This window comes from Pyrus communis, chromosome 8 (assembly GCF_963583255.1).
Source record: "Pyrus communis chromosome 8, drPyrComm1.1, whole genome shotgun sequence".
Classification (NCBI taxonomy): Eukaryota; Viridiplantae; Streptophyta; class Magnoliopsida; order Rosales; family Rosaceae; genus Pyrus; species Pyrus communis.
The window spans coordinates 7727190-7747531 of NC_084810.1; the positions used below are offsets into that span (position 1 = coordinate 7727190).

The 20342-nt window shown below is 36.8% G+C and overlaps 3 protein-coding genes and 1 pseudogene across 3 annotated transcripts; 2 read left to right on the forward strand and 2 right to left on the reverse strand.

Moving 5' to 3' along the window:
- Positions 1 to 365: 365 nt before the first annotated feature.
- LOC137742371 (uncharacterized) lies at positions 366 to 1930 on the forward strand. Its single transcript, XM_068482225.1, has one exon. The coding sequence runs from the start codon at positions 383 to 385 to the stop codon at positions 1790 to 1792; it is 1410 nt and encodes a 469-aa protein (XP_068338326.1). The 5' UTR covers positions 366 to 382; the 3' UTR covers positions 1793 to 1930.
- A 309-nt stretch (positions 1931 to 2239) lies between these two features.
- LOC137742372 (CRS2-associated factor 2, mitochondrial-like) lies at positions 2240 to 6130 on the forward strand (annotated as a pseudogene).
- Positions 6131 to 6535: 405 nt separating this feature from the next.
- On the reverse strand, positions 6536 to 11201 carry LOC137741762 (purple acid phosphatase 18-like). Its single transcript, XM_068481482.1, has 5 exons — positions 10970 to 11201; positions 8828 to 9496; positions 7545 to 7733; positions 7372 to 7460; positions 6536 to 6992 (listed from the first exon to the last, which is right to left on the reverse strand). Exons 1-5 carry the CDS (start codon positions 11105 to 11107, stop codon positions 6773 to 6775), a joined length of 1305 nt encoding a protein of 434 aa, XP_068337583.1. The 5' UTR covers positions 11108 to 11201; the 3' UTR covers positions 6536 to 6772.
- Positions 11202 to 16995: 5794 nt separating this feature from the next.
- On the reverse strand, positions 16996 to 18981 carry LOC137743462 (cytochrome P450 71AU50-like). Its single transcript, XM_068483357.1, has 2 exons — positions 18026 to 18981; positions 16996 to 17761 (listed from the first exon to the last, which is right to left on the reverse strand). Exons 1-2 carry the CDS (start codon positions 18908 to 18910, stop codon positions 17147 to 17149), a joined length of 1500 nt encoding a protein of 499 aa, XP_068339458.1. The 5' UTR covers positions 18911 to 18981; the 3' UTR covers positions 16996 to 17146.
- Positions 18982 to 20342: the final 1361 nt, after the last annotated feature.

The window sequence follows — 20342 nt, forward strand, 5'->3', positions numbered from 1 at the left end:
GTGGCGCGACGTGATTGGTTAATAATCTTATCAGAAATCCATCACCAATAATTGTATTATTTTGTATTATTTAATAATACTTCGGATAATGACACGTGGCGCACCGAGAACGATTAAAAATCTTATCCGATATTACAATTAAAATTATTTTGTATTATTTTATAATAAAAAAAAATACTAATATTTTATTGCCTATTACCAGGGCTATTGAAGTGTAACGGTGGAGATGCAAATTCTATTGCCAGGGCTACTTACTGTTCATTAAGGGCAGTTACTGTTCATTAGGTGGATTGAATAGTGTATTGCCAGGGGGGAGGGCTCCAACGCTGGAGTTGCTCTTAGGCTACTCGTCGTCTTATCGCCTTTGTTTTCTTTTTCTACCATGGCTACTCGAACACATAGACGCTGGTTCGGTTCTCGGACCCGAAACAACAATCTCTGCTCACTTCTCCAAAACCCTTGCTTTCTTCCTCAAACCCTAAAAATGGTGACTACTCAGGCCGCTTCCAAACGACCCATTTGCCCATCGTGCTCCAAACCAGCTCGGCTCTGCCTCTGCTCTCGGATTCAGAACCCGGGGCTCCATAACTCTGTAAGTGTGACCATTCTTCAACACAGCTTAGAAAAGAATCACCCACTTAATTCCGCTAGGATTGCTAGATTAGGCCTCAAGAATCTCAGTGTAGTTACTGTTTCTGATGTGAATTTTGAATCCCAGTTCGTTATCCGGCCGCTGGACTCGGTTTCTCAAATGGGTTCGGACCGGAATGGTTTGAAAAGTTTAGGTTTTGATGAAGTTGTTGAAAGTAGAGAGACCCAGAAGCTGGATTTTGAGTATTGTGATGGGTTCAGCCCAGGGGAAGAAAATGTGGGAAAGTTGGGATTTGGGTTATCTGCAAATTTGGCAGAAGAGAAAATCAATAGTAGTTTGATTGATTGTGAGAAATGCAATTTTGGTAGTGATTTAGGTGATATGAGTAGTTCTCGAAACCAATTAGGGGATGTAGATTTTGTGGAGAAAGAACATGAATTCAGTAGTGAAGATTTCACTGATGGCATACACGTAGATGGGCAATGCAATGTCGATGATGTTTCTGCTTCTACTGCGTTGGATGCATTATCCGGGGATTCTGATGTAGGTTTTGATGCGGTTGAAGGTATCGAAAGGTGTAATGGTGATCCTGTTATAACTGCTACCATTGGTAAGCATGGCGTCATTAGCTCACTTTCGCATAATTGGATGCCACAAACCGGTTGCAAGGATCTGAAATTTGATACAATTTTAGACATAGCAGATGCGCGTGGTGCACTATCAGAGGGGTTTGTTGTACGGAAGTTGCAAAAGCAGCCGTTGAAGGGAAGCGTGGAGTTGGATGAGTATGTGGAGTTTGAGGTAGAGGTTCCTCCTGGATCTGTACTCTTATTTCCATCTGAAGAAGCAGTCAGTGTCGGGGACCTTGAGGCGATGGATATTAAGGTGAAGAATCTGATTGTTTTGGATGGAACATGGTCAAAGGCAAAGAGAATGTATGGGGAAAACCCCTGGTTGAAACTCTTGCCGCACTTGAAATTGAATGTGGACAAGATGAGCTTGTACAGTGAAGTGAGGCTTCAGCCGAAGCCGGGATTTCTCTCCACTATTGAGAGCATTGTGTATGCACTTAAAGCAGTAGGGGACAGCCCTGGGGCGCTGGCTGAGGGGCTGGACAACCTCTTGGATGTTTTCAGGTCTATGGTCGAGGACCAGATACGATGCAAAGAAGAGAGATTGAGCAATGTCTCGCCGGGGTGAGTTTTGTCCTCGATTTCTACAATTTCAACATCATCCTGAAACCTGGCGATGAAAGCCATTGGAGTTGCTCGGTTTGTGTTTCAAGAAACCTGTTTGTGTAAAGCCATGTTTCATGGATATCAATGAAATTGAAAACAACCATGAAGTTTTGCCTACTCTTTTCAATTATTTATGCTCGGTTTGTCAAAATCCAACTGGTAAGCCATAATGACAAACGGTTGTGTCATGTTTGTCGAAGATGTATCAATAACATGTTGATACGTTTTTGTTTTGAATAGTCAGGATGTTGAATCAAAATTAGAACGGATGTTTGTTGCATACCGGAGTATTTATAATATATCATATCAAAACGACATCTTCGACAACATGTGCTGATACATTTTTGTCCACGACAAAGATGTATTAACATTGGACTGGGCGTGTCTAGTTCTAGTGGCACTCTTTTGACATTACATATGGGTTTCTTTTAACTGTGGCCGTCGCATCTACGATGTTATCCCTTCGTTGCGACGCGCAAATTACTGTTATACCCATTTCTTCAACCCACCCAGTCCGAGTGCCAAGTCAGTCTGGTTAGCAACCAAACCGAACTGAACTCTGCTGCGATGCTGAAGCAACTCTCATGGCGTCACTCACCTCACAAAACCCTAACCCTAACCCTAGACCCAATCAAACCATTCCTCTCCATCTCCCGCCTTCTGACCCAGTCTCTCTCTGACGACGCATACGAATACGACCCTCCGTTCTCTCCGGTTTCCAAACACTCAAAGCCCAAAAAGAACCTGACTCAGTCTAAAGCTCCGGACCCGAAGAATGACCCGTCCCGGCCTCAAATCGGACCTGCCCTTCGACTTCAGCTACTCGTATTCGGAGACCAACCCAGCGGTCGAACCTATTGCGTACCGAGAGTCCCCCAAGTTCTATCCTTTTGGGCCGGGTCGGCTTGATCGGAAATGGACGGGCACTGTTGCACCGGCCCAGCAAGAAGTGGACTTGGACCGGGTCGCGGAGGAGAGAAAACGGGTTCTCGGAGACCCACTAACGGAGGAGGAAGCGGCGGAGCTGGTGGAACGCTACAGTCATAGTGATTGTTCTCGGCATATCAATATGGGTAAGGGTTTTCGGTTAGGGTTTAGGATTCTGAAATTGTTCAGGCATTTTATAGTATCATATGTAACTGGTTATATATGTAAGCTTTGTAGTCATTGACTTGGATGAGAAATTTTTGTATCAGGAAAGGGAGGAGTTACACATAACATGTTAGATGATATCCACAATCATTGGAAGCGAGCCGAGGCGGTGAGGATCAAGTGTTTGGGAGTGCCAACTATTGACATGGACAATGTTTGCTTCCACCTTGGGGTTTGAACTTAACTCAGGCTCCATAATTGAATCATAGGTTGAATTTCGTTGTTCGGAAATTATTAGCTGATGGGTATAGTAGTGTATATGCAGGACAAGTGCGGTGGGAAGATTATTTACCGGCACATTAATGTCCTTATTTTATATCGGGGTAGAAGCTATGATCCGTAGAATCGACCTGTAATACCTGTAATGCTCTGGAAGCCGTATCCTCCGATATATCCAAAGCTTGTGAAGAATGTTGCTGACAGTTTGACATTTGAAGAAACGAAGGAGTTAAGAAACAGAGGACTAAACTGTCCACCTCTAATGAAACTTAGTAAGTGTCTTATCTTAAAATAAGGGAACTTAGCAAGTGAATTTTGATTGTTGGATGTTTCGGATGATGTCTGCGTTCCTTTGTTGTTTATAATAGTAAATGGGATGTGGAAAAATTTTGTGGTCACTTAGCACAATTTTTTCTTCTGCAGCTAGAAATGATGTGAATGTGAATGTTGTGGATAGAGTTAGGGAGGCCTTCAATACTTAAGAGGTAGTGAGACTAGACTGCACGCATGTTGGTACCAGCGATTGCAAAAGGATAGGCGTAAAATTAAGGGTACGGTTTGTATTGGTTAAGTTTAGACAGTTTGGTGGTGCTTATGGGTTTCTAACCCATTCTTATTAATTTTTTCTTCTTCTGTACTTTATATATTCAGGATCTGGCGCCTTGCATCCCTCTTTTGTTCAAGGATGAGCAGATTATACTTTGGAGGGGGAAGGAGATCAAGAGCAAGACTCCAAGTGCATAGATAGATATGAAAAATCCACAGATGCTTAAGCGCGGTCAGGTTTGGTACTCAATTCTAAAGAAGTCTCGAATGCAAATGCCAATGCTCTATTAGGCAAGTTATAATATCAAAATTTTATGTTTGACACATTGTTCTTAAATATTACATGCCAAAGAGGACAAAGAAAATGTCATCCAACTAGCATTCGTTGTCAACCCCCATTCCTCCAACATTTAGTTTGGACTTTCTTGTCAATTTCAATTCTTTCCATTGAACTACCATTTACCTTGCCATTTTTAAGCCCGTTGTGCTTGGAGTGTAAATGAGCCTGGCCAAGCTACGGGCTCAACGCAAGTGATTTTTTTTCGAGCTCGTGCTTGGCTAAGGTTAGCTTTTTCAGACACTTCAACCTTTTGGTTGACTTAGTTGGCTCAACTTTAATTCTTTGGATTTAACTGAATCGATTTGGGTTTAATTCTTTCATGACATTTTACTTTTAGGGATAAACTTAGCTATACCCTTTGAACTAGGACCTTGTTCCACCTAGCTCCTTGATCTTTATATTATAAGATCTAATGTTTAACTTTATGGGGCAACCACTACTTAGTACTATGATTATTCTTCTTTACTTGTAAGTGAAAAGTCTTAGATTCGACTCTCGTAGATGAGGAGTTTGAAATCAATTATAATGGCTAGTCTATTGTGTACCTTAGTGCAACTCCTCACCCCTCATTTATCGTATACACACTAAGGGGTTAGGGGAATAAATTGGTTTTGAACTCGCTAATCGCGTGATTCGGACCTAAGACTTGTCACTTGCACATGAAGAGAATATCACTAGATTGTAATACTAAGTAGCAGTATATATATTGTATTAAAAAAACATCATGAGGCGATGAACTATAGGAGTTTTAAATTTAAACACAAACTAAACAAGAACAAAAGTCTTCTGGAAGAGAGAGAAACAAAACGCAGATTAAAGAACTTAAAAAAACATATGATAATGACTTAACGCAATCCTCTCATTCCTTTTGTATAAATATATCATTGTATTCAAAATAACTTAAACTAAATAGACACGTTGGTTACAAAAAATAGGCAGTCACATAGAGGCAGTCTCTCTTCCTAAAAAGACACAGTTTATCATCTCCTTGTCTAACTCTCGTATTCATTTTTCAAAGGATCGTGTCGTGTTAATTGGGTCTAGTCCTGCAGGAGCTGACGATGATGCCAGTGACGAAAGGGTTGCTCCGTTCCAGAGCAACCTGAATGCACCCGCTACGGAATGGGACCCCGTAACTAAAATGGCACCTGAAGAAGACAGGTGCTACTTTTTAAACATTTCTCAACTTATACCCTCTCAATGATTGTCGAACTATAGACTTTTTGAACTCTCCCAATGCTAACACTCTTTATAAAGATAACCTGCAATTGGTTTTGTGTGGGCATACGGATGACGTGGTCCCTTGGATGCGAGGGACATCCTCCGCACCACCCCCATCTCAGTGCTACGCTCTCTTCACACCTCTCCACCAGCGTCGGCATCACCATATTAACACTAGTTTCCTTGATCTCCCCCTCCGGATCATGAGGTTGAAGAAACTTCTAAGAATGAAAAGAAAATCTAGTTAGTTTCTCAATTCTCTCCCATTTTAGATTACTCATTGCTATGAACTCATTCATTTCTAATGCTTTACCACTTAAGAGTGTCCAAGTTCATTTATAGTGAAACGCCGAAGGGTTTTTTCGGTGAAATTATGGAAGTTACATAATTAATCGTATCCATCCTTGAGATATATTTTTCCTTATATTTATAAATTGTATCCATCGTTGTGATATATTTTACTTCATAATTATATATCGTATCCACATAATAAATATACCTAGATGCGAAATTTGTATTGTCGGTCTAGCTTAAGCTATACCTGTCTTGGATGAGATTTTAATTTGAATCTGATGTAATTAATAGGATATAAATTGAGATTTCTAATCCGAATATCTGAATAAGGTTTGAATATGATAATCCGATTATAAATGGTTCCATAAATGAAGAAAGGTTGATCGGGTCCGATAATAATCAAATCCGACTTAATATGGCATGTTATTTAAATTTTTATACATTATTTTGAAAATCCCATGCTTGTGAGTAATTAAGTTCTTTCGTGAATTCAAAATATACATGCTCTATTTTCAATCCAATGATACAAATAGGAGTCGAAAATGGATTCGAGGATAGTATTTAGGGTAGTGCTATTTACACACTTCTTTTTACTTCTTACACGTTCTTTTCAATTTTCAGCTATCGGATAGGATGAATTGAAAAAAATCGATTACAAAATATTAACAAGAGTGTGTGAGAGTTAAAGTGAACGTGTGAACAACACTATCCTAGTATTTATTGTAAGCAGCACCACCCTTGACCAAGATGGGACCTATTCGTTGCTCGCGTTACTTGCTAAAGGGGCTATAGCCATTTATAATTTGTAAGCTATTTCAGTTTTCGGTTTTTTTTTTTTTTTTTTGGCTCTTAATAGACCGTTTGATAGCTATTTCATTTTTTTTTAAACTAAAAATTTAACCCGAATACATTATATTTACTACCAAGAACATAAAGGGAATCTTACTATATATATGTCCCATTTGAAATAAATACAGGGAAAATTCTACCACATAAATATATATGGTACATGCATGCATTAAGTTTGACAAATACACGGAAGAGCTTGCACATTCGAACTGCAGAAAGCCAATTTTCCGAACACGCCAAACAGATGAGAGTTAAAATAGCACGAAGTTCATCTTAAACGTAGAAACCCTTGATTTGATAAACTTCATTTGATTACATGTTCTATGGTTCGATGAGTATCTTCCTTTGTTCATGTCTCTTCTCAGCAACGCATCCCGAACTAACCAACGAGGTTATCCAGACCTGATCGGATCTTACAGGCTCGTCATCGTCATTCCTATGCCAGGTCCATAAGGCATGGGTCGAGTTCTTTATATTCAGCTCACCATGACCAAAACTTGCTTCCCGGAAAACTGACCACTCAGGTGATGGCCTTTTATACCTGTAAATTTGTGAAATTTTGATATATAATCAGCTTTACACTGTTGTTTCAGCTGAAATATTCAGAATACTGCAAAAAATTGGTAATGGAAACCCCCGCTCTGTATTGAAAGGGTGGAAGCTTTCGTTCTTTTCCAACGCCAATGTTGGAGTACTTAAACAGTTAAAACAACCACCACGTTTGAATTGAAAGAGTCTAATGCTGATGAGACTCATATGTGCTGAATAATAGTATATCATAGAGAATTGAAAACTCAAATGTCCAGATCTCATGCCATTGAGAACCCATTTCAGGATTGTTTTTCCAAGCACATGAAAGTTGAGCAAACATTATATTTTCCAAAATTGGAAATTTGAAAATTTTGAGCATAGATACATACTTGTGAGCTAACCCTTCTCTGTTTCCGCCATCACCAATGGTTATGTGGACAGCACCGCATGTATCTGATCTTCCATTGTTCACACGTTTCTGTCAAACAGGACATCGTGGATTAAACATTGAGTGCCCTCAATTTATATTATTGAAATACATGCGAAATTAGCATAACTATACCGTCCGTTCATAAGCATGAACATGACCAGCAAACACTATATCCACACTGGCAGCATAAAGCAACGGCTCCATTGCTGCCATCATGCTGTCCCCTTCACCTTGATGAGCCTTGTTACTATTGTACCAGGGAACATGAAATAGCACGAGCAGCCAAGGCGTCTTCTGTCGGTCAATCTTTGAAAGATCAGCCTGTTTCACAAGAATGACATCAAATAACCGTCACACGTGTAACTGAACAACTGGTTATGTTATAAAAAGATTGGCTCAAGAGAGGCAGTGAAAGAAGCAAAAAGCTCCAAAAGCAAGATAGAAGATGAAAGTAAACGACTCCAAAAGTACATCGAAACTGGTAGTGTAGTAATAATACTTGAAGACAATGCCTTGTTGGTATATTCAAATATGGACCCCTCATTGTTCAAGGCTTGCTTTGTGATTGAGATTGGCAATTCTTAGGGCTGGTTTGGTATTGCTGTGCTTTGAAAAAAAACTGCTTCTGCTGTGCTGTGAGAATAAGCTCATTTTTGCTGCTTCACGTTTTCAGTTTTTTTTCACCCAAAACTGTGAAGATGAGCTATTTTTAAGTGTTTACCAAACACCTTTTTGAGCTCAGCTTTTTTTGATAGCCACTTTTTATAAAAATACCTCAGTACCAAACTAGTACTTAATCAGCAAACTAACCTTCTGCACCTAAAGGCTACACTGGGAACAACACCAGAAAGATATTTATGTTAATAAATTTCCTTTTTATATGTTTCTACTTCCACAGTTGAGGCTCCGAAGATTTTTTGACCATCCCTAACTTCTGTACCAACTTATTTAGTGATGGATTGTTAGAATGGGTTCATTTACTTATTGAGCATATACGCAGATACTAGTAGCCACTAGGGATGAGCACAGGTACCTACCGCCACCGCCACATCCCTAGCACCCAATGTGCAATGGGTACCCAATGCCCATCCCTACTACCCACCATTGAACTTTTCAAGTTTCCAAAGACAAAAGATATGAAGACACATGGTGGGAGGGCATGCCATGTGCACCCATCCAAAAAACTATTAGCCAATCAAAGCATAGTGTGATCTATGAGAATATGTCACATAAACACATATAAGACCTATATGAAAATGTTACAGAAAACATCCAACAGATGGCACATACCGTAAACAGTTGCAAGATCCAAGAAGCTACAGATAAAGAATCAGAATGATTATTACTAATATACTGTTTATTACTTAGTGTTGAAAAGACTATTCCTTCTGATAGGAGAAGAGGATTTAACTAACCTTCAACCACCTGTATTGACCTGAATACTCATCATAATCAGTATATGAACCAAGCATGATAGCATGGACACCTGCAAGTTCGAAGGAATAGTAAAGATTTGAACTTGATCCGCTTTCTTCATACGGCATTTTCCACCTGGAATTATAGGATTGAAACCCATCCTTTAACAATGGTATATTTTCCCTTTCATGGTTCCCTTGGGTTACCATCCATGGCCTTGCACTTGCAAGTGGCTGCACCAGCTCACCAAATGTATCCCACCGAGACTGAATGTAATCAGCATATGAAAGGTCTCCAGGAAGCAGATGCACATCATATTTGCACTGGTCAATGTGGTCTAGGGTTGACTTTGTCCATCCAGTTTGTCCGAGATCTCCAGCCACAGCAAAAGTAATTGGAAATTGAGCTGGAGGGGTCTTGAACTGAAACTCAGGACCTTGGCCTCCACATTGGTAGAAGTAGACGGTGTCATGTTCAAGAGGCCCAATGACAGTATGGTGTATCTTTCCTGAGCTATAGAGCATATACGTATAAGAGGTGCTTTCTCCTTGAGCTACAGAACTGTATGTCCCAGATGATGTTCCATATTCGACAACTGAAGGAGCATATTTATCATCAGTGACCCACGTCACTCGCATGTGCTTGTCTCCTGCCAAAGAGATGTGGACCTGCGATAGGCATTTGTGCAGAAATGTATAATATTAGGGCAAATAATTAATAAACCCTGAAGAACACTGTAAAATTGGGAGTCCATAAACATAAAATATCAGACAAAGACCTAATACCTAACAAATTACTTTCCCCGAGTACAAATCATGTTGATTATGTCGCTATCAATGATAATCATGTTCATTATGCAATCATAACATCCAAGAACTCCAAATTTCAATTCAGTGTATACGCATTAACATGCCAATTAATTGAATAAAAGGAAAACTAATGAAAAGGGTTTGAAAACTTTGAGTTTTAACAATAAGGACAAAACAAAGGGTAAAGTGAATAGTATCAGGATTGACTTTTTAGTGTAAAAATGTGGTTTTTCGTTAAAGTGAAGAGCATCGTGGGCTTTTTGTTAAAACTCCCATCAATGAACATTCCCATATGTACTTCAGCCAAAAACCTTAGAAACTTATTCTGTTTAAGACAGAACGCATGGAGTCAATTGATTGACCAGAAAACTTTTCACCTGAAGTATGTTTATTTCTGCCCTATCCAGCTATGAGGGCTCATGAATTAAGGTCATCCTTGGCAAAGCCTTGAAACAAAATTACGAGGCTTAATTGGGTAGAGGCGTTAGCAAACATGGCCCTAGGAAGAGGTATTGAAATTGGCTGCAAATGGGGAGGTTATATGGTGCTGGTTAAAGTAGCCACTGGAACAAAATGTGCTGCAGCTCATGGTGCAACACGAAATGACTTTCAGTACCTAGTGTCTGAGTGAAAATAACAGAAAAATCAAGTGGACAAAGGTAATGACTCAAATCGAGATAGGTCGCTTTGGTCAGAATGAATTTGATTCTTAGTGGAACTGGATTTCGCCTACGATTGAAAAAATGATAGTTTGGAATAACACCTGTTAATCTTACACTACCACAGAGCTCACAACCGCAAACAAAAACTAGCATTACACTGAGCAAACCAACACAACGACCCCATCTTGATTTCGATCAATTTCCAACCATGCTCTCTTAATCTTACACTAGCTGCCTCTATTAACTAAACAAATAATAATCAAGTTACTCAACATACCGCTACTTAGTAGTAAGTTCTAGTGGTATTCCTCTTCCTTGTAAGCGAGCGAGAGATAATAGGTTCAATTCTTGACATATATGAATTTGACCCATATTATTGTTAGCTCATTGTGAAGCTAAGTCAAACCCCCTCCACGAAGATAATATTGTTTGTTAAAAAAAAAAAAATATTACTCAACATACCAAACCAAAGAAAAAGGTAAACAAAAACAAAGATTAGACAGAAAGTAAAGTATTTTCTGGCAAACCAAACAGAACCCAAGTTAAAACGGAGCAAAATTTTCCGGCTTTCGTGGAAAGTGGAGTTGGGATCCAAATTTTTCCACAGAAAATCTTGACATTTCCAGAAAGTGACAGAAACAGAGGAGCGAGAAGGTGGCGATTCACTCACCTGCTGGGGAAGAGAAGAGGATTTTCGACTCCATGGGAAATGGAGGGCCTTGCGAGGCGGTGGTCGGAGGTATTCATGGGCGGAGATGACGGTGGCGGAGATTAAGAAAAGGAGCGTGATTATCTGCTTGGGGTCCATTGATTCCCGCTTTGTCTGCGGCGATATCAATTACCCAGGTTCCATTTGGAGGCAGATGGTGCTATTCCCATCATTTTCCATTTGTGCGTGACCGGTAAATCATGTTAACATTGAATATTTTTATTGTTTTTTATCTTATTATTTGTATAAAAAAAATTAATATAAAATATTAAAATGGTTTAATTGTGATCGCACAAAATAAGAGAGGATGGAAAGGGGCACCTAAACAGGGAAGGCAGATCGATACCCTCCTGTTGGGTGCTCTTCCTATCCTCTCCTATATATGCGATCACAGTTAAAGCACGACAACATTTTAGATTCCTATTACTTTTTATCTTATTATCTCTTAAAAAAAAAAATACAAAACAGACAATTTGCCTTCGTTCCATTTTGGGTTGCTTTTTGGATTGTCGTAGTGGAATGACTAAATTACCCATTTGTCCCTTTCCTGAACTTTTACATTTCTGGGGGCGGTAGCATTTGGATGAGGTTGAGGGTTGAGCTAATATTTTGTTCAACAATTATATGACCACTTTGTAAATTTAAAATAGTTAAATTAAAAAAATTATTTTTATGAGATCTGTAAAAGAATCTCTACCATGAATAAAATGAAAGGAACTTTTAAAAAAAGAGTTTGGACTAAATTTATTTTAATAAAAAAAAATCATGTTATAGCTTTATTTAATGAAAAAGATTTAAAATTTAATAAAAAATCTTAAAGTTTAATAAAAAGAATAAAAAATATATATATAATTTTAATATTAAAAAAAAAATGATGCGCGGACTCACACAAATTTTTTATGAAATTTACTACATTATTTATGAAACTTAATGGTACTACACTGTTTATGAAATTTACTATACTGTTTATGAAACTTAACAGTACTACACTGTTAATGAAACTTAACGATACTACACTATTTATAAAACTTAACGGTATTACACAGTTTATGAAATTTAATGGTACGACATTGTTTATGAAACTTTCTACACTATTTATGAAACTTGTACCAGATTTTCAAGTTCTTTCACTAGAATGCAAAAAAAAAAAAGATTTAAAAAAAAAAAAAAAAAAAAAAACATGATAGAGATCAACATCCACGCCGTTAAAGTCATGCATGGCTAAAAGATAAAATAAACATGATAGAGATCAACGTCAACGCCCGCACCTGACCGACTCTTTCCCAACCATACCTTCCTAAATGTGGTTCTGAATCGAATGGAACCTACTTCAATTTGAAATTTTAATTTTAGAGGAATAAAATATGCTTGGAATTGAAAGATTGGTTGGGTGCTCATTGCATGCGCCTTTAGGTAGGTTTTTTTTTTTTTTTTTTTTTTTTTTTTGTTTCTCTTGTCCTTATCATTAAAATAAAGTTATAGCATGATTTTTTGTTAAAACTAAAAGTTTTGAAATCATTTTCATTAGTTTTCCCTAAAATTAATAGTTATTCTTTAAATTTTGAGTGCAACTGTCACATCCCCGCCAGGGGCGGATCACTTCCAGGGCCCGCTCCACCACCGTAGCACGATATTGTCCGCTTTGGGCTTACCAAGCCCTCACGGTTTTGTTTTTGGGAATTCACGAGCAACTTCCTAGTGGGTCACCCATCATGGGATTGCTCTAGCCTCCTTCTCGCTTAACTTCGGAGTTCCTACGGAATCCGAAACCAGTGAGCTCCCAAAAGGACTCGTGCTAGGTAGGGATGAGAATATACATTTAAGTATCACTCCCCTAGGCGATGTGGGATGTTATAGCAACTACTTACGTGCTAAATATTAAAAAAATTAATAAATTCAAGGTGGACTCTTGAGCAAGGACAAAAGGAAAAAGAGGAGGTTGGTTTAAAAAACGAGTGCGTTCAGTAATAAATTATTTATAGTTTGTTAAAATAAAATATTAATAAAAAGTTAAATTGAGTAGATAAAATAATTTGAGTAGCTAAACTAGTTTTGTATATTGTTCATTAGCTCGTTTAACAAAAAAATTAGAATTTTTCTTCGAAATGCTCTAAGGCACATTTGGGAATGTTTTATGAAGGCGCTTGTTCTTGAGGTGCTTGGTGCAATCTTGTTGAGCTCTAAAATATATTTAATATTAGGATATGCACAATCAATCATTCGTTGTTAATAAAAATAAATTTAGCAAGCGGTATTTTTTCCAAAAGCAAGTGTATTAATATAGTAAGCTGACTGTACTCAATTGACAATTTGAAGAGTTAAAGAGTTATAAATTTATGAAGTTTAACAAAGTTCAATAAACCCCTTGTGAACTTTAGGTGAATTCATTCAAAATCGTAGAAGACAAGCATGCTTTATTAAAGCTTAAAATCTTTTAAATTCCTCTAAATTTATCGAAATCTTTCAATTTTTAAAATCCTTTAACATAAATTCTGATTTAACACACCATGATTTTATAGACTTCTTTAACATCTTGATTGAATACCTTTAAACTTTCATGAATTTATTTAAAATTGTCTGAGTTTGTTTTTATCTTTCAATTTTCAAAATCTCAAATCTTTGATAAAATTTGTTTTTAAATAGTTAATGAAGGATTAGTTTAAGTACAAATTATTCAACCAATCTTTGTGGAGAATGACCTTACATGAGCAAGTATACTATAATTATCTTGTACTCTTGCAAGTATTTGAGTGCATTTAACCCTATTTGTGCAACTATTAATAATTCTATTAAGAAATTGGCTTCGCTACCTATGATTGTTTTAAATAATTTGTTTGTATCATATTCTTGATTAATTATTGCTGTAAATAATTTTTATTTAATTGTAATTTTGGTTTTTCTTTTGCATATTTGCAATCTATGCATGGGCAGTACTAGGTCATAGAGACAACAACTTGCCCATTTTACGTGAAGAGGGGCCTCACATAAATGTTAAAAAAATAGATAGCATTTACAAGAAAGTATAATACATGCTTGGGGTTTGAGCTAATTAAATTTTTTGAGGCACTAAATACATTTTCATGTTGAAATTAACCTTCCAATATCAAGTCAATATAGAGAGTAGTTAATCAAAATTAAAGAGGAACAAATCAATGAAAAACGCTAGGAAGATCATGTTTTTAGACCATATTTTGGAGATCACATAATGTGACGGTTGATGATTAGATTTCTTCTTTAATGATTTTAAGAGCTAGTCCAACCATTAACATCTATATTATCACGTGGTCTCAAAATATGGCTCAAGGAGATGGTCTCTGTAGCATCGACCTAAGTTAATGTAGAATAAATTGGGAACTTTCGAACAAAAAAATGAGAAGAATGGATTGAGAATTTGAAGAAAGAAAAAATTCAAAGAGAACTAAGAGATTTACAAACTTTAATAATGTTGTGGGTTGGGAATTTGGAGGACAAAATATATGAAATATCAAGAAAGGGACAAGGAAAAGCTCAAAGTTTATTATTATTCGGTTGACAATATTTTTTGTAAAACTAAAATAGACTTTACATTTTAATTTTAAGAGTTATTTATAAAATAAAATTGTTAAATTTATTTTTAAGATGAGTGTTGTTGGGAAATTCAGTGAAAAAGATACCTCTTATTTTAATTATTGGTGAACATAATTTAAGAGTTTTATATAAACTAAAAGAGGTATACTACTAAAGTTTTTTTTTTTAAAAAAATATAAAATTGAATGTTACAAATGGCTAAAAGAGTGAGGGTGGGGCTTGGCCTATACTGACTTATTAGTGCCTCTGCCCCTGTGAACGTAAGATAAGACAGAGGCGAAGGGAATGTAATTTGATGTGGGAACCCTCACTACATGGAACGTTTCTGGAGAATCTGTTTACTGGGGTTTTCAACAATAAGGATACAATAGCATTAGTGATACTACCAGCTGGCCGACCCTTGCGAGAATCTTTAGCAGCCTGTGCTAATGACTTGCTGAGTTGCATTGTTTATCAAGAAAATGAGGAAGGTGATTCGTTTGAGATAAGGCATCACGCGTTGGAATTCGCCTACTTTTCATGTGTTATCTCACGATGATCCTAACATGTGTATCACTAAATTTTTGATGGGATGCAAGACCATCTTGGTTAAGAGACTTTCAGCCAAATCTATCAAACTTCTTTTTTCCTTACACTCTAAAGAAAAAAGGCGAAGGCATGGCTCGTCACACTTCTATCTAGCAGCATTACTTCCTGGGAGCTATTGAATGAAAAATTCCTCTCTATCCAGCCTCCAAGACTCTTTCCATTAGGAGGGAAATTTTGTCTTTTGCTCAAAAACCACATGAAGAGTTCCACTAGGCATGAGAGCGGTACAAAGAGTTATTCACAAAGTGTCTCCGTAATGGCATTGATGGAGATACACATACAAAACTGTTCTTTGACAGTCTAAATCAAACAACCAAGAGTTATTAATGCATCATCTGGAGGCGCGTTGACGTTTTAAAAAGTCAAAGAAGTGTTTGAGTTATTTGGGAACATTAGCAGCATGAATCACAACAATGGACATCTGAACTATCACAAAAAGTAGCATTTTTGAAATTATATCACCCAACGGCTTGATATTTGTTGAGAAAATAAAAACAATGGAAAACAAAGTCAAGCGGCTAAATAAATTAAGCAGACTATAAGGTAGTTCACTAACTTCAAAAAATAAAAATAAAAAATAGATTCCTTCAGTTGACCGCTACCACACATTTCGCCCGCATTTTCTAGTGTCAGCTGGAGTGTTTGCTTGAGTCCAAAAAAAAAAAAAAAAAAAGAATACTTCTTATTTAATAGTCAAATTTTCTTACAAGGACCTCGTAACGTGTCGTACTTGGAAATTTCCAAAATTAAAAAACAAAAACACGTAATATGTTAAATTTTGCATCACCCATTATTGTCTACGAGACGAATGCCATATTAATTCAAATTCAGGATAAGATGGTTGATTACGAAATTTTTATCATTATAGTAAGGTGACGTTTCAAAGCAAAATACATGCATCTGAACATTCGCGCTTACAAAATGGTGTTGCCCCAATAAGAAGTTGGTCCATTAAGGGATTTGGATTCTATCCGAATTCAAATTATGGAGATTCTAAGGATCCTCGTATTCTAACTGTTTATCGTACATCGTGTGATCATAAATCATTTTGAAATTTTTATTTAAAATTAAACACAAATAGTACATAACGAAAATTGATCATACGATGTACAATGAACGGTCATGATATGACGATCTCTAGAATTCCCATAAAAAGAATCCGAAGAAGATCCTCATCCGTCCACTGACTATTATATTTTTATTAAGTTTGTGATAAAATTGAAAGTTTCAAATAATTGTAATATCTTAAATCATAAGAATTAAATCCCCTTCAACCACGTTGCATTCAATCTTTTTACTTAACAATCTCTTTACTTATTTAATATACCTCGATCATATATATATTTTTTTGTGTGGATATTATGCGTACGTAACAGATGTATCGTTTGTAAGCTTCTTATGATATACGTTCAATTTAAAAAAATAGCTTGGATTTTTGAACCTGGATCTAACTACCCTTTAATTCAACAATTGCGTGGTTTTTTTTTTTATATACATAGAAAGTGATTAAAGTGAATTAGAATATTAATGGCACATTTTTGTATTTCCGTAAGGGGCCCTTTTTCTTCTCTACGCACTTTTATTTAATTATGTTTGTTGTTTTATTTGATTTGTTTAATTTGATAATCGAAAAATAAAGAACTGTGAAAGATTTAAATGGTGTGTGAAAATCAACTTCCTTTCATAAGAGTTGCTGTAAGCATGCTGTTAAGGTTGTTTCATAACGATTTTTCATTATTGAAAATTTGACACCACTTTATTTAATTTATTACATTCTTGTTCTCCTCATCAAGTGAAGAACACAAATGTAAGACAGTAGAAACACAGAAAAGATGCCTCCGGAAGGGAATAATAACAGTGGTTTGCTACTAGTTGTCTCTTTTTTAAAAAAAAGGAGGGAAACACAGAAAAGATAGCTAGTCCACGACATATACGTATGACAAGTAGGAAAATATATAGACACTACAGACACATAAAACATGATCAAGTCTGAAGGCGATATGAAGGAGTAAGGAGCAAATCCTTGGTCCTAGAAACTACAAGACCAAACACCTCAGTCATATCCAACTCATTTGGCAACATGTTGTCTGGAAGTTCCCAATCAAAACAATGCACAATCTGTGCCAACACAAACTGTATCACAGTAAGCCCTAACTGCATTCCAGCGCAACGTCTTCTGCCAGAGCCAAACGGTACAAGCTGAAAGTGCTTTCCTTTAACATCAATATTGCTGCCCTCAAACCTTTCTGGTACAAACTTCTCTGGATCTTCCCAAGCACTTGGGTCTCTCCCAATTGCCCATGCGTTTATGATGAGGCGCGAATTTTTCGGAATGTGGTAGCCATCGACAGTGCAATCTTCGATGGATAAATGAGGGAGCAACAATGGTACCACAGGATGTAGCCTCAAGGTTTCCTTCACTACCATGTCCAAGTACTCCAATTTCTCCAAGTCTGATTCCTCCACCATTCTATTGAGACCTACAACATTTTCTAGCTCCTTTTGGACTTTCTTCATAACTTGTGGATGCCTAAGGAGTTCTGAGAACGCCCACAGGATTGCTGTTGATGGTGTGTCCACTGAGGCCGCGAACATGTCCTGCCAATAAATTTTTCATTGTTAGATGAAGTATATATATAGTAGTGCGATACATACATGTACATAGATGACAATTTAATGTACGTGATGAATTACAAATTTGTACCATTAACAGTCAATTTAATATATTCAAAAGAAAGTCAACCTAATAGTTCAGAATCACAATCTTAGACCACATCATGTTAAATCGTACAACAAGAAACAAGTTCCTTGATGTCAAGCAAGAATGAAAAGACAAATATGCAAAATGATATGTATACTTACCAACATAAGGGCCTTGACATGCACGCGTTCGATTCGGTAGTCTGATTCTTCAGACCCCATGTGGCCCAGCATGACATCAATAAAGTCCTTTGTTCTTTCTTCATCCTTGGATTGAAGATGGTCGTCGATTATCTTGTCAAAAAAAGCATCAAACGCCTTGTTGATAGTCTTCATTTTTTTGGTGAGCCCTTGCAGGTCAAGCGGCGCAAGAAAAGGAATGTGATCATTCAAGTTAGGTGCTGCTACTAATTGGATAGCCTCTTTCATCACCGCCGTGAAACCCCTCTCGTCAAACTCATCGTCCTTGTACTTCTTCCCAAACACCATCCGACAGGTCAGGTCAACGCCGAGCGATGAGATCTTGCCACTGAGATTGATAGGAACCCGTCGATTATTGGCTTCCTCTTGAACGGATTGAATCAGAAGAGAAACTTCTTCTCTCCTCATGGCCTTGAAAGAGTTGATCTTGTGGTTGCTAAGTAATTCGAGCATGCACATCTTTCGCATATCGCGCCAATACGAGCCATACTCAGCAAAGCTCATGTTCTTTTGACCAAATATGATGTGCTTTGCACCTTCATGAGGTGGTCTACTTGCAAAAGTAAGGTCGTGTGTTTTGAGGAACAGCTCGGCCGCTCGTGGGGACGAGATAACAACGTTGTGGTGGAGGCCTAGCCGCATGTACATGATGTCGCCGTATTTCTTGGCTAGTTGATAAAGATCCCTGTTAGGGACCTTCCCTAACAAGTGGAGGCTGCCAATGATAGGAAACCCTCTCGGACCAGGAGGTAGCATCTTGTTCTTGTTCTTGCCTTTTGATATCCATGTTTGCAGGATGTGAACAAGTGCAAGCACCCCAATTGTTGCCCAAATCCAAAATTCCATATTGCTTTATGGGAATTTTCAGGGAGGTTTTAGTTGTTTCAGACTTGGACCAGGTCTCAATTTGTTTCTGAGTATTATGAATGCTAACTGATGCTTGATTTTATAACTGTGGAGGAGTAGAAAAATCCAACTACTTGCAGTCTTGGACCTGTCCATTTTTGCTATTATTTTATTTTCTTGGACCTGTCCAATTTTGCCGTTATCATATTTAAAATCGTTGATTTATTAACCATTGTTTCAAAATTATTCTTATAAAAAATCAATTAAATACCACTTAGTACTACAATCTAGTGGTATTTTTCTTCACTTGTAAGTGAGAAGTCTTAACTTCAATTCTCGCCAACGGCGAATTTGAACCATATTATTGCTAGTTCATTATGAGGCTACTTAAGACTAACCCCTCTATTTAATATAGATAATATCGTTTGTTTACAAAAAAAAAAAAAAATTAAATCAAATATCAATTTGTCATCCATATACAATTAATAAATGGACAATTTATAATGAAATGTTGGTTAATATCAAGATAATCTATTTCTTGAATGCATGTGAATAACAAAGGATCTTGAATTTAAATTTATTATTTAGTAAAAATGATCTTAAAAATAATAATTAAGAAAATATACAAGTGGATGCAAGTATTTCCCTTCCAGATTATGATTTCAAAGATTGAACGGCCCATTGGACAAGATTCAAGATTGAACGCCCCCTCCCGAAAAGATTGAACGGCCGGCGGAAAAGATTATTCAACAGGAAGGAGTTGCAGCTAAGAAAACCACGGGTAGCACTATTGTTTGTCCTATTTTGTGATCACATATTTTGATAGTTTCTTGGAATATATATTTTTATAAGGAGATGGGAGTTTTTCCTATTAATTAAAAGAAAATTAAGCTGAGAAAAGTCGTACCGGTGAATGGACAACTCTGCCATTTAACGCCGCGGAAGCAGAAAGGGCCGAGTCTTTGTTCAGCCAAACAGGACCGGGTCTTTGTTTGGGGTCTATTTATTTGTTCTTATAATTGAAAATATGCCGAATTAAAATTAAATTATTCGGTAGCATATTGTGAAGTTTAGAGTTAGTTTGATATTGTTGTATTTAAAAAAAAAATTTATGTTTTGTTATATTGTGAACATAAATAGAAAGCAATTGAGTATTGGATAAACTTTTTTTTTTTTTTAAAGTAAAAGTGGGCTTTCAAATTGATACTGTTAACTCGTGTTTTGAAAAAAAAAAAAAAAATTTATATTCTCGAAGTTGCTATTTGCTACTTCCACTTTTTGGCTTCAAATGACCAATACTTTTGAAAAAAGAAGGTTGGCTTTTGTTTACCACACACAAAAACATTCCAGCTTTTTCCCCACATGTTTGAAAAAAAAAAAAAAAAAAATTGAAGCAATACCATATTGATAATAGTTTAATTTCTCATTTTTA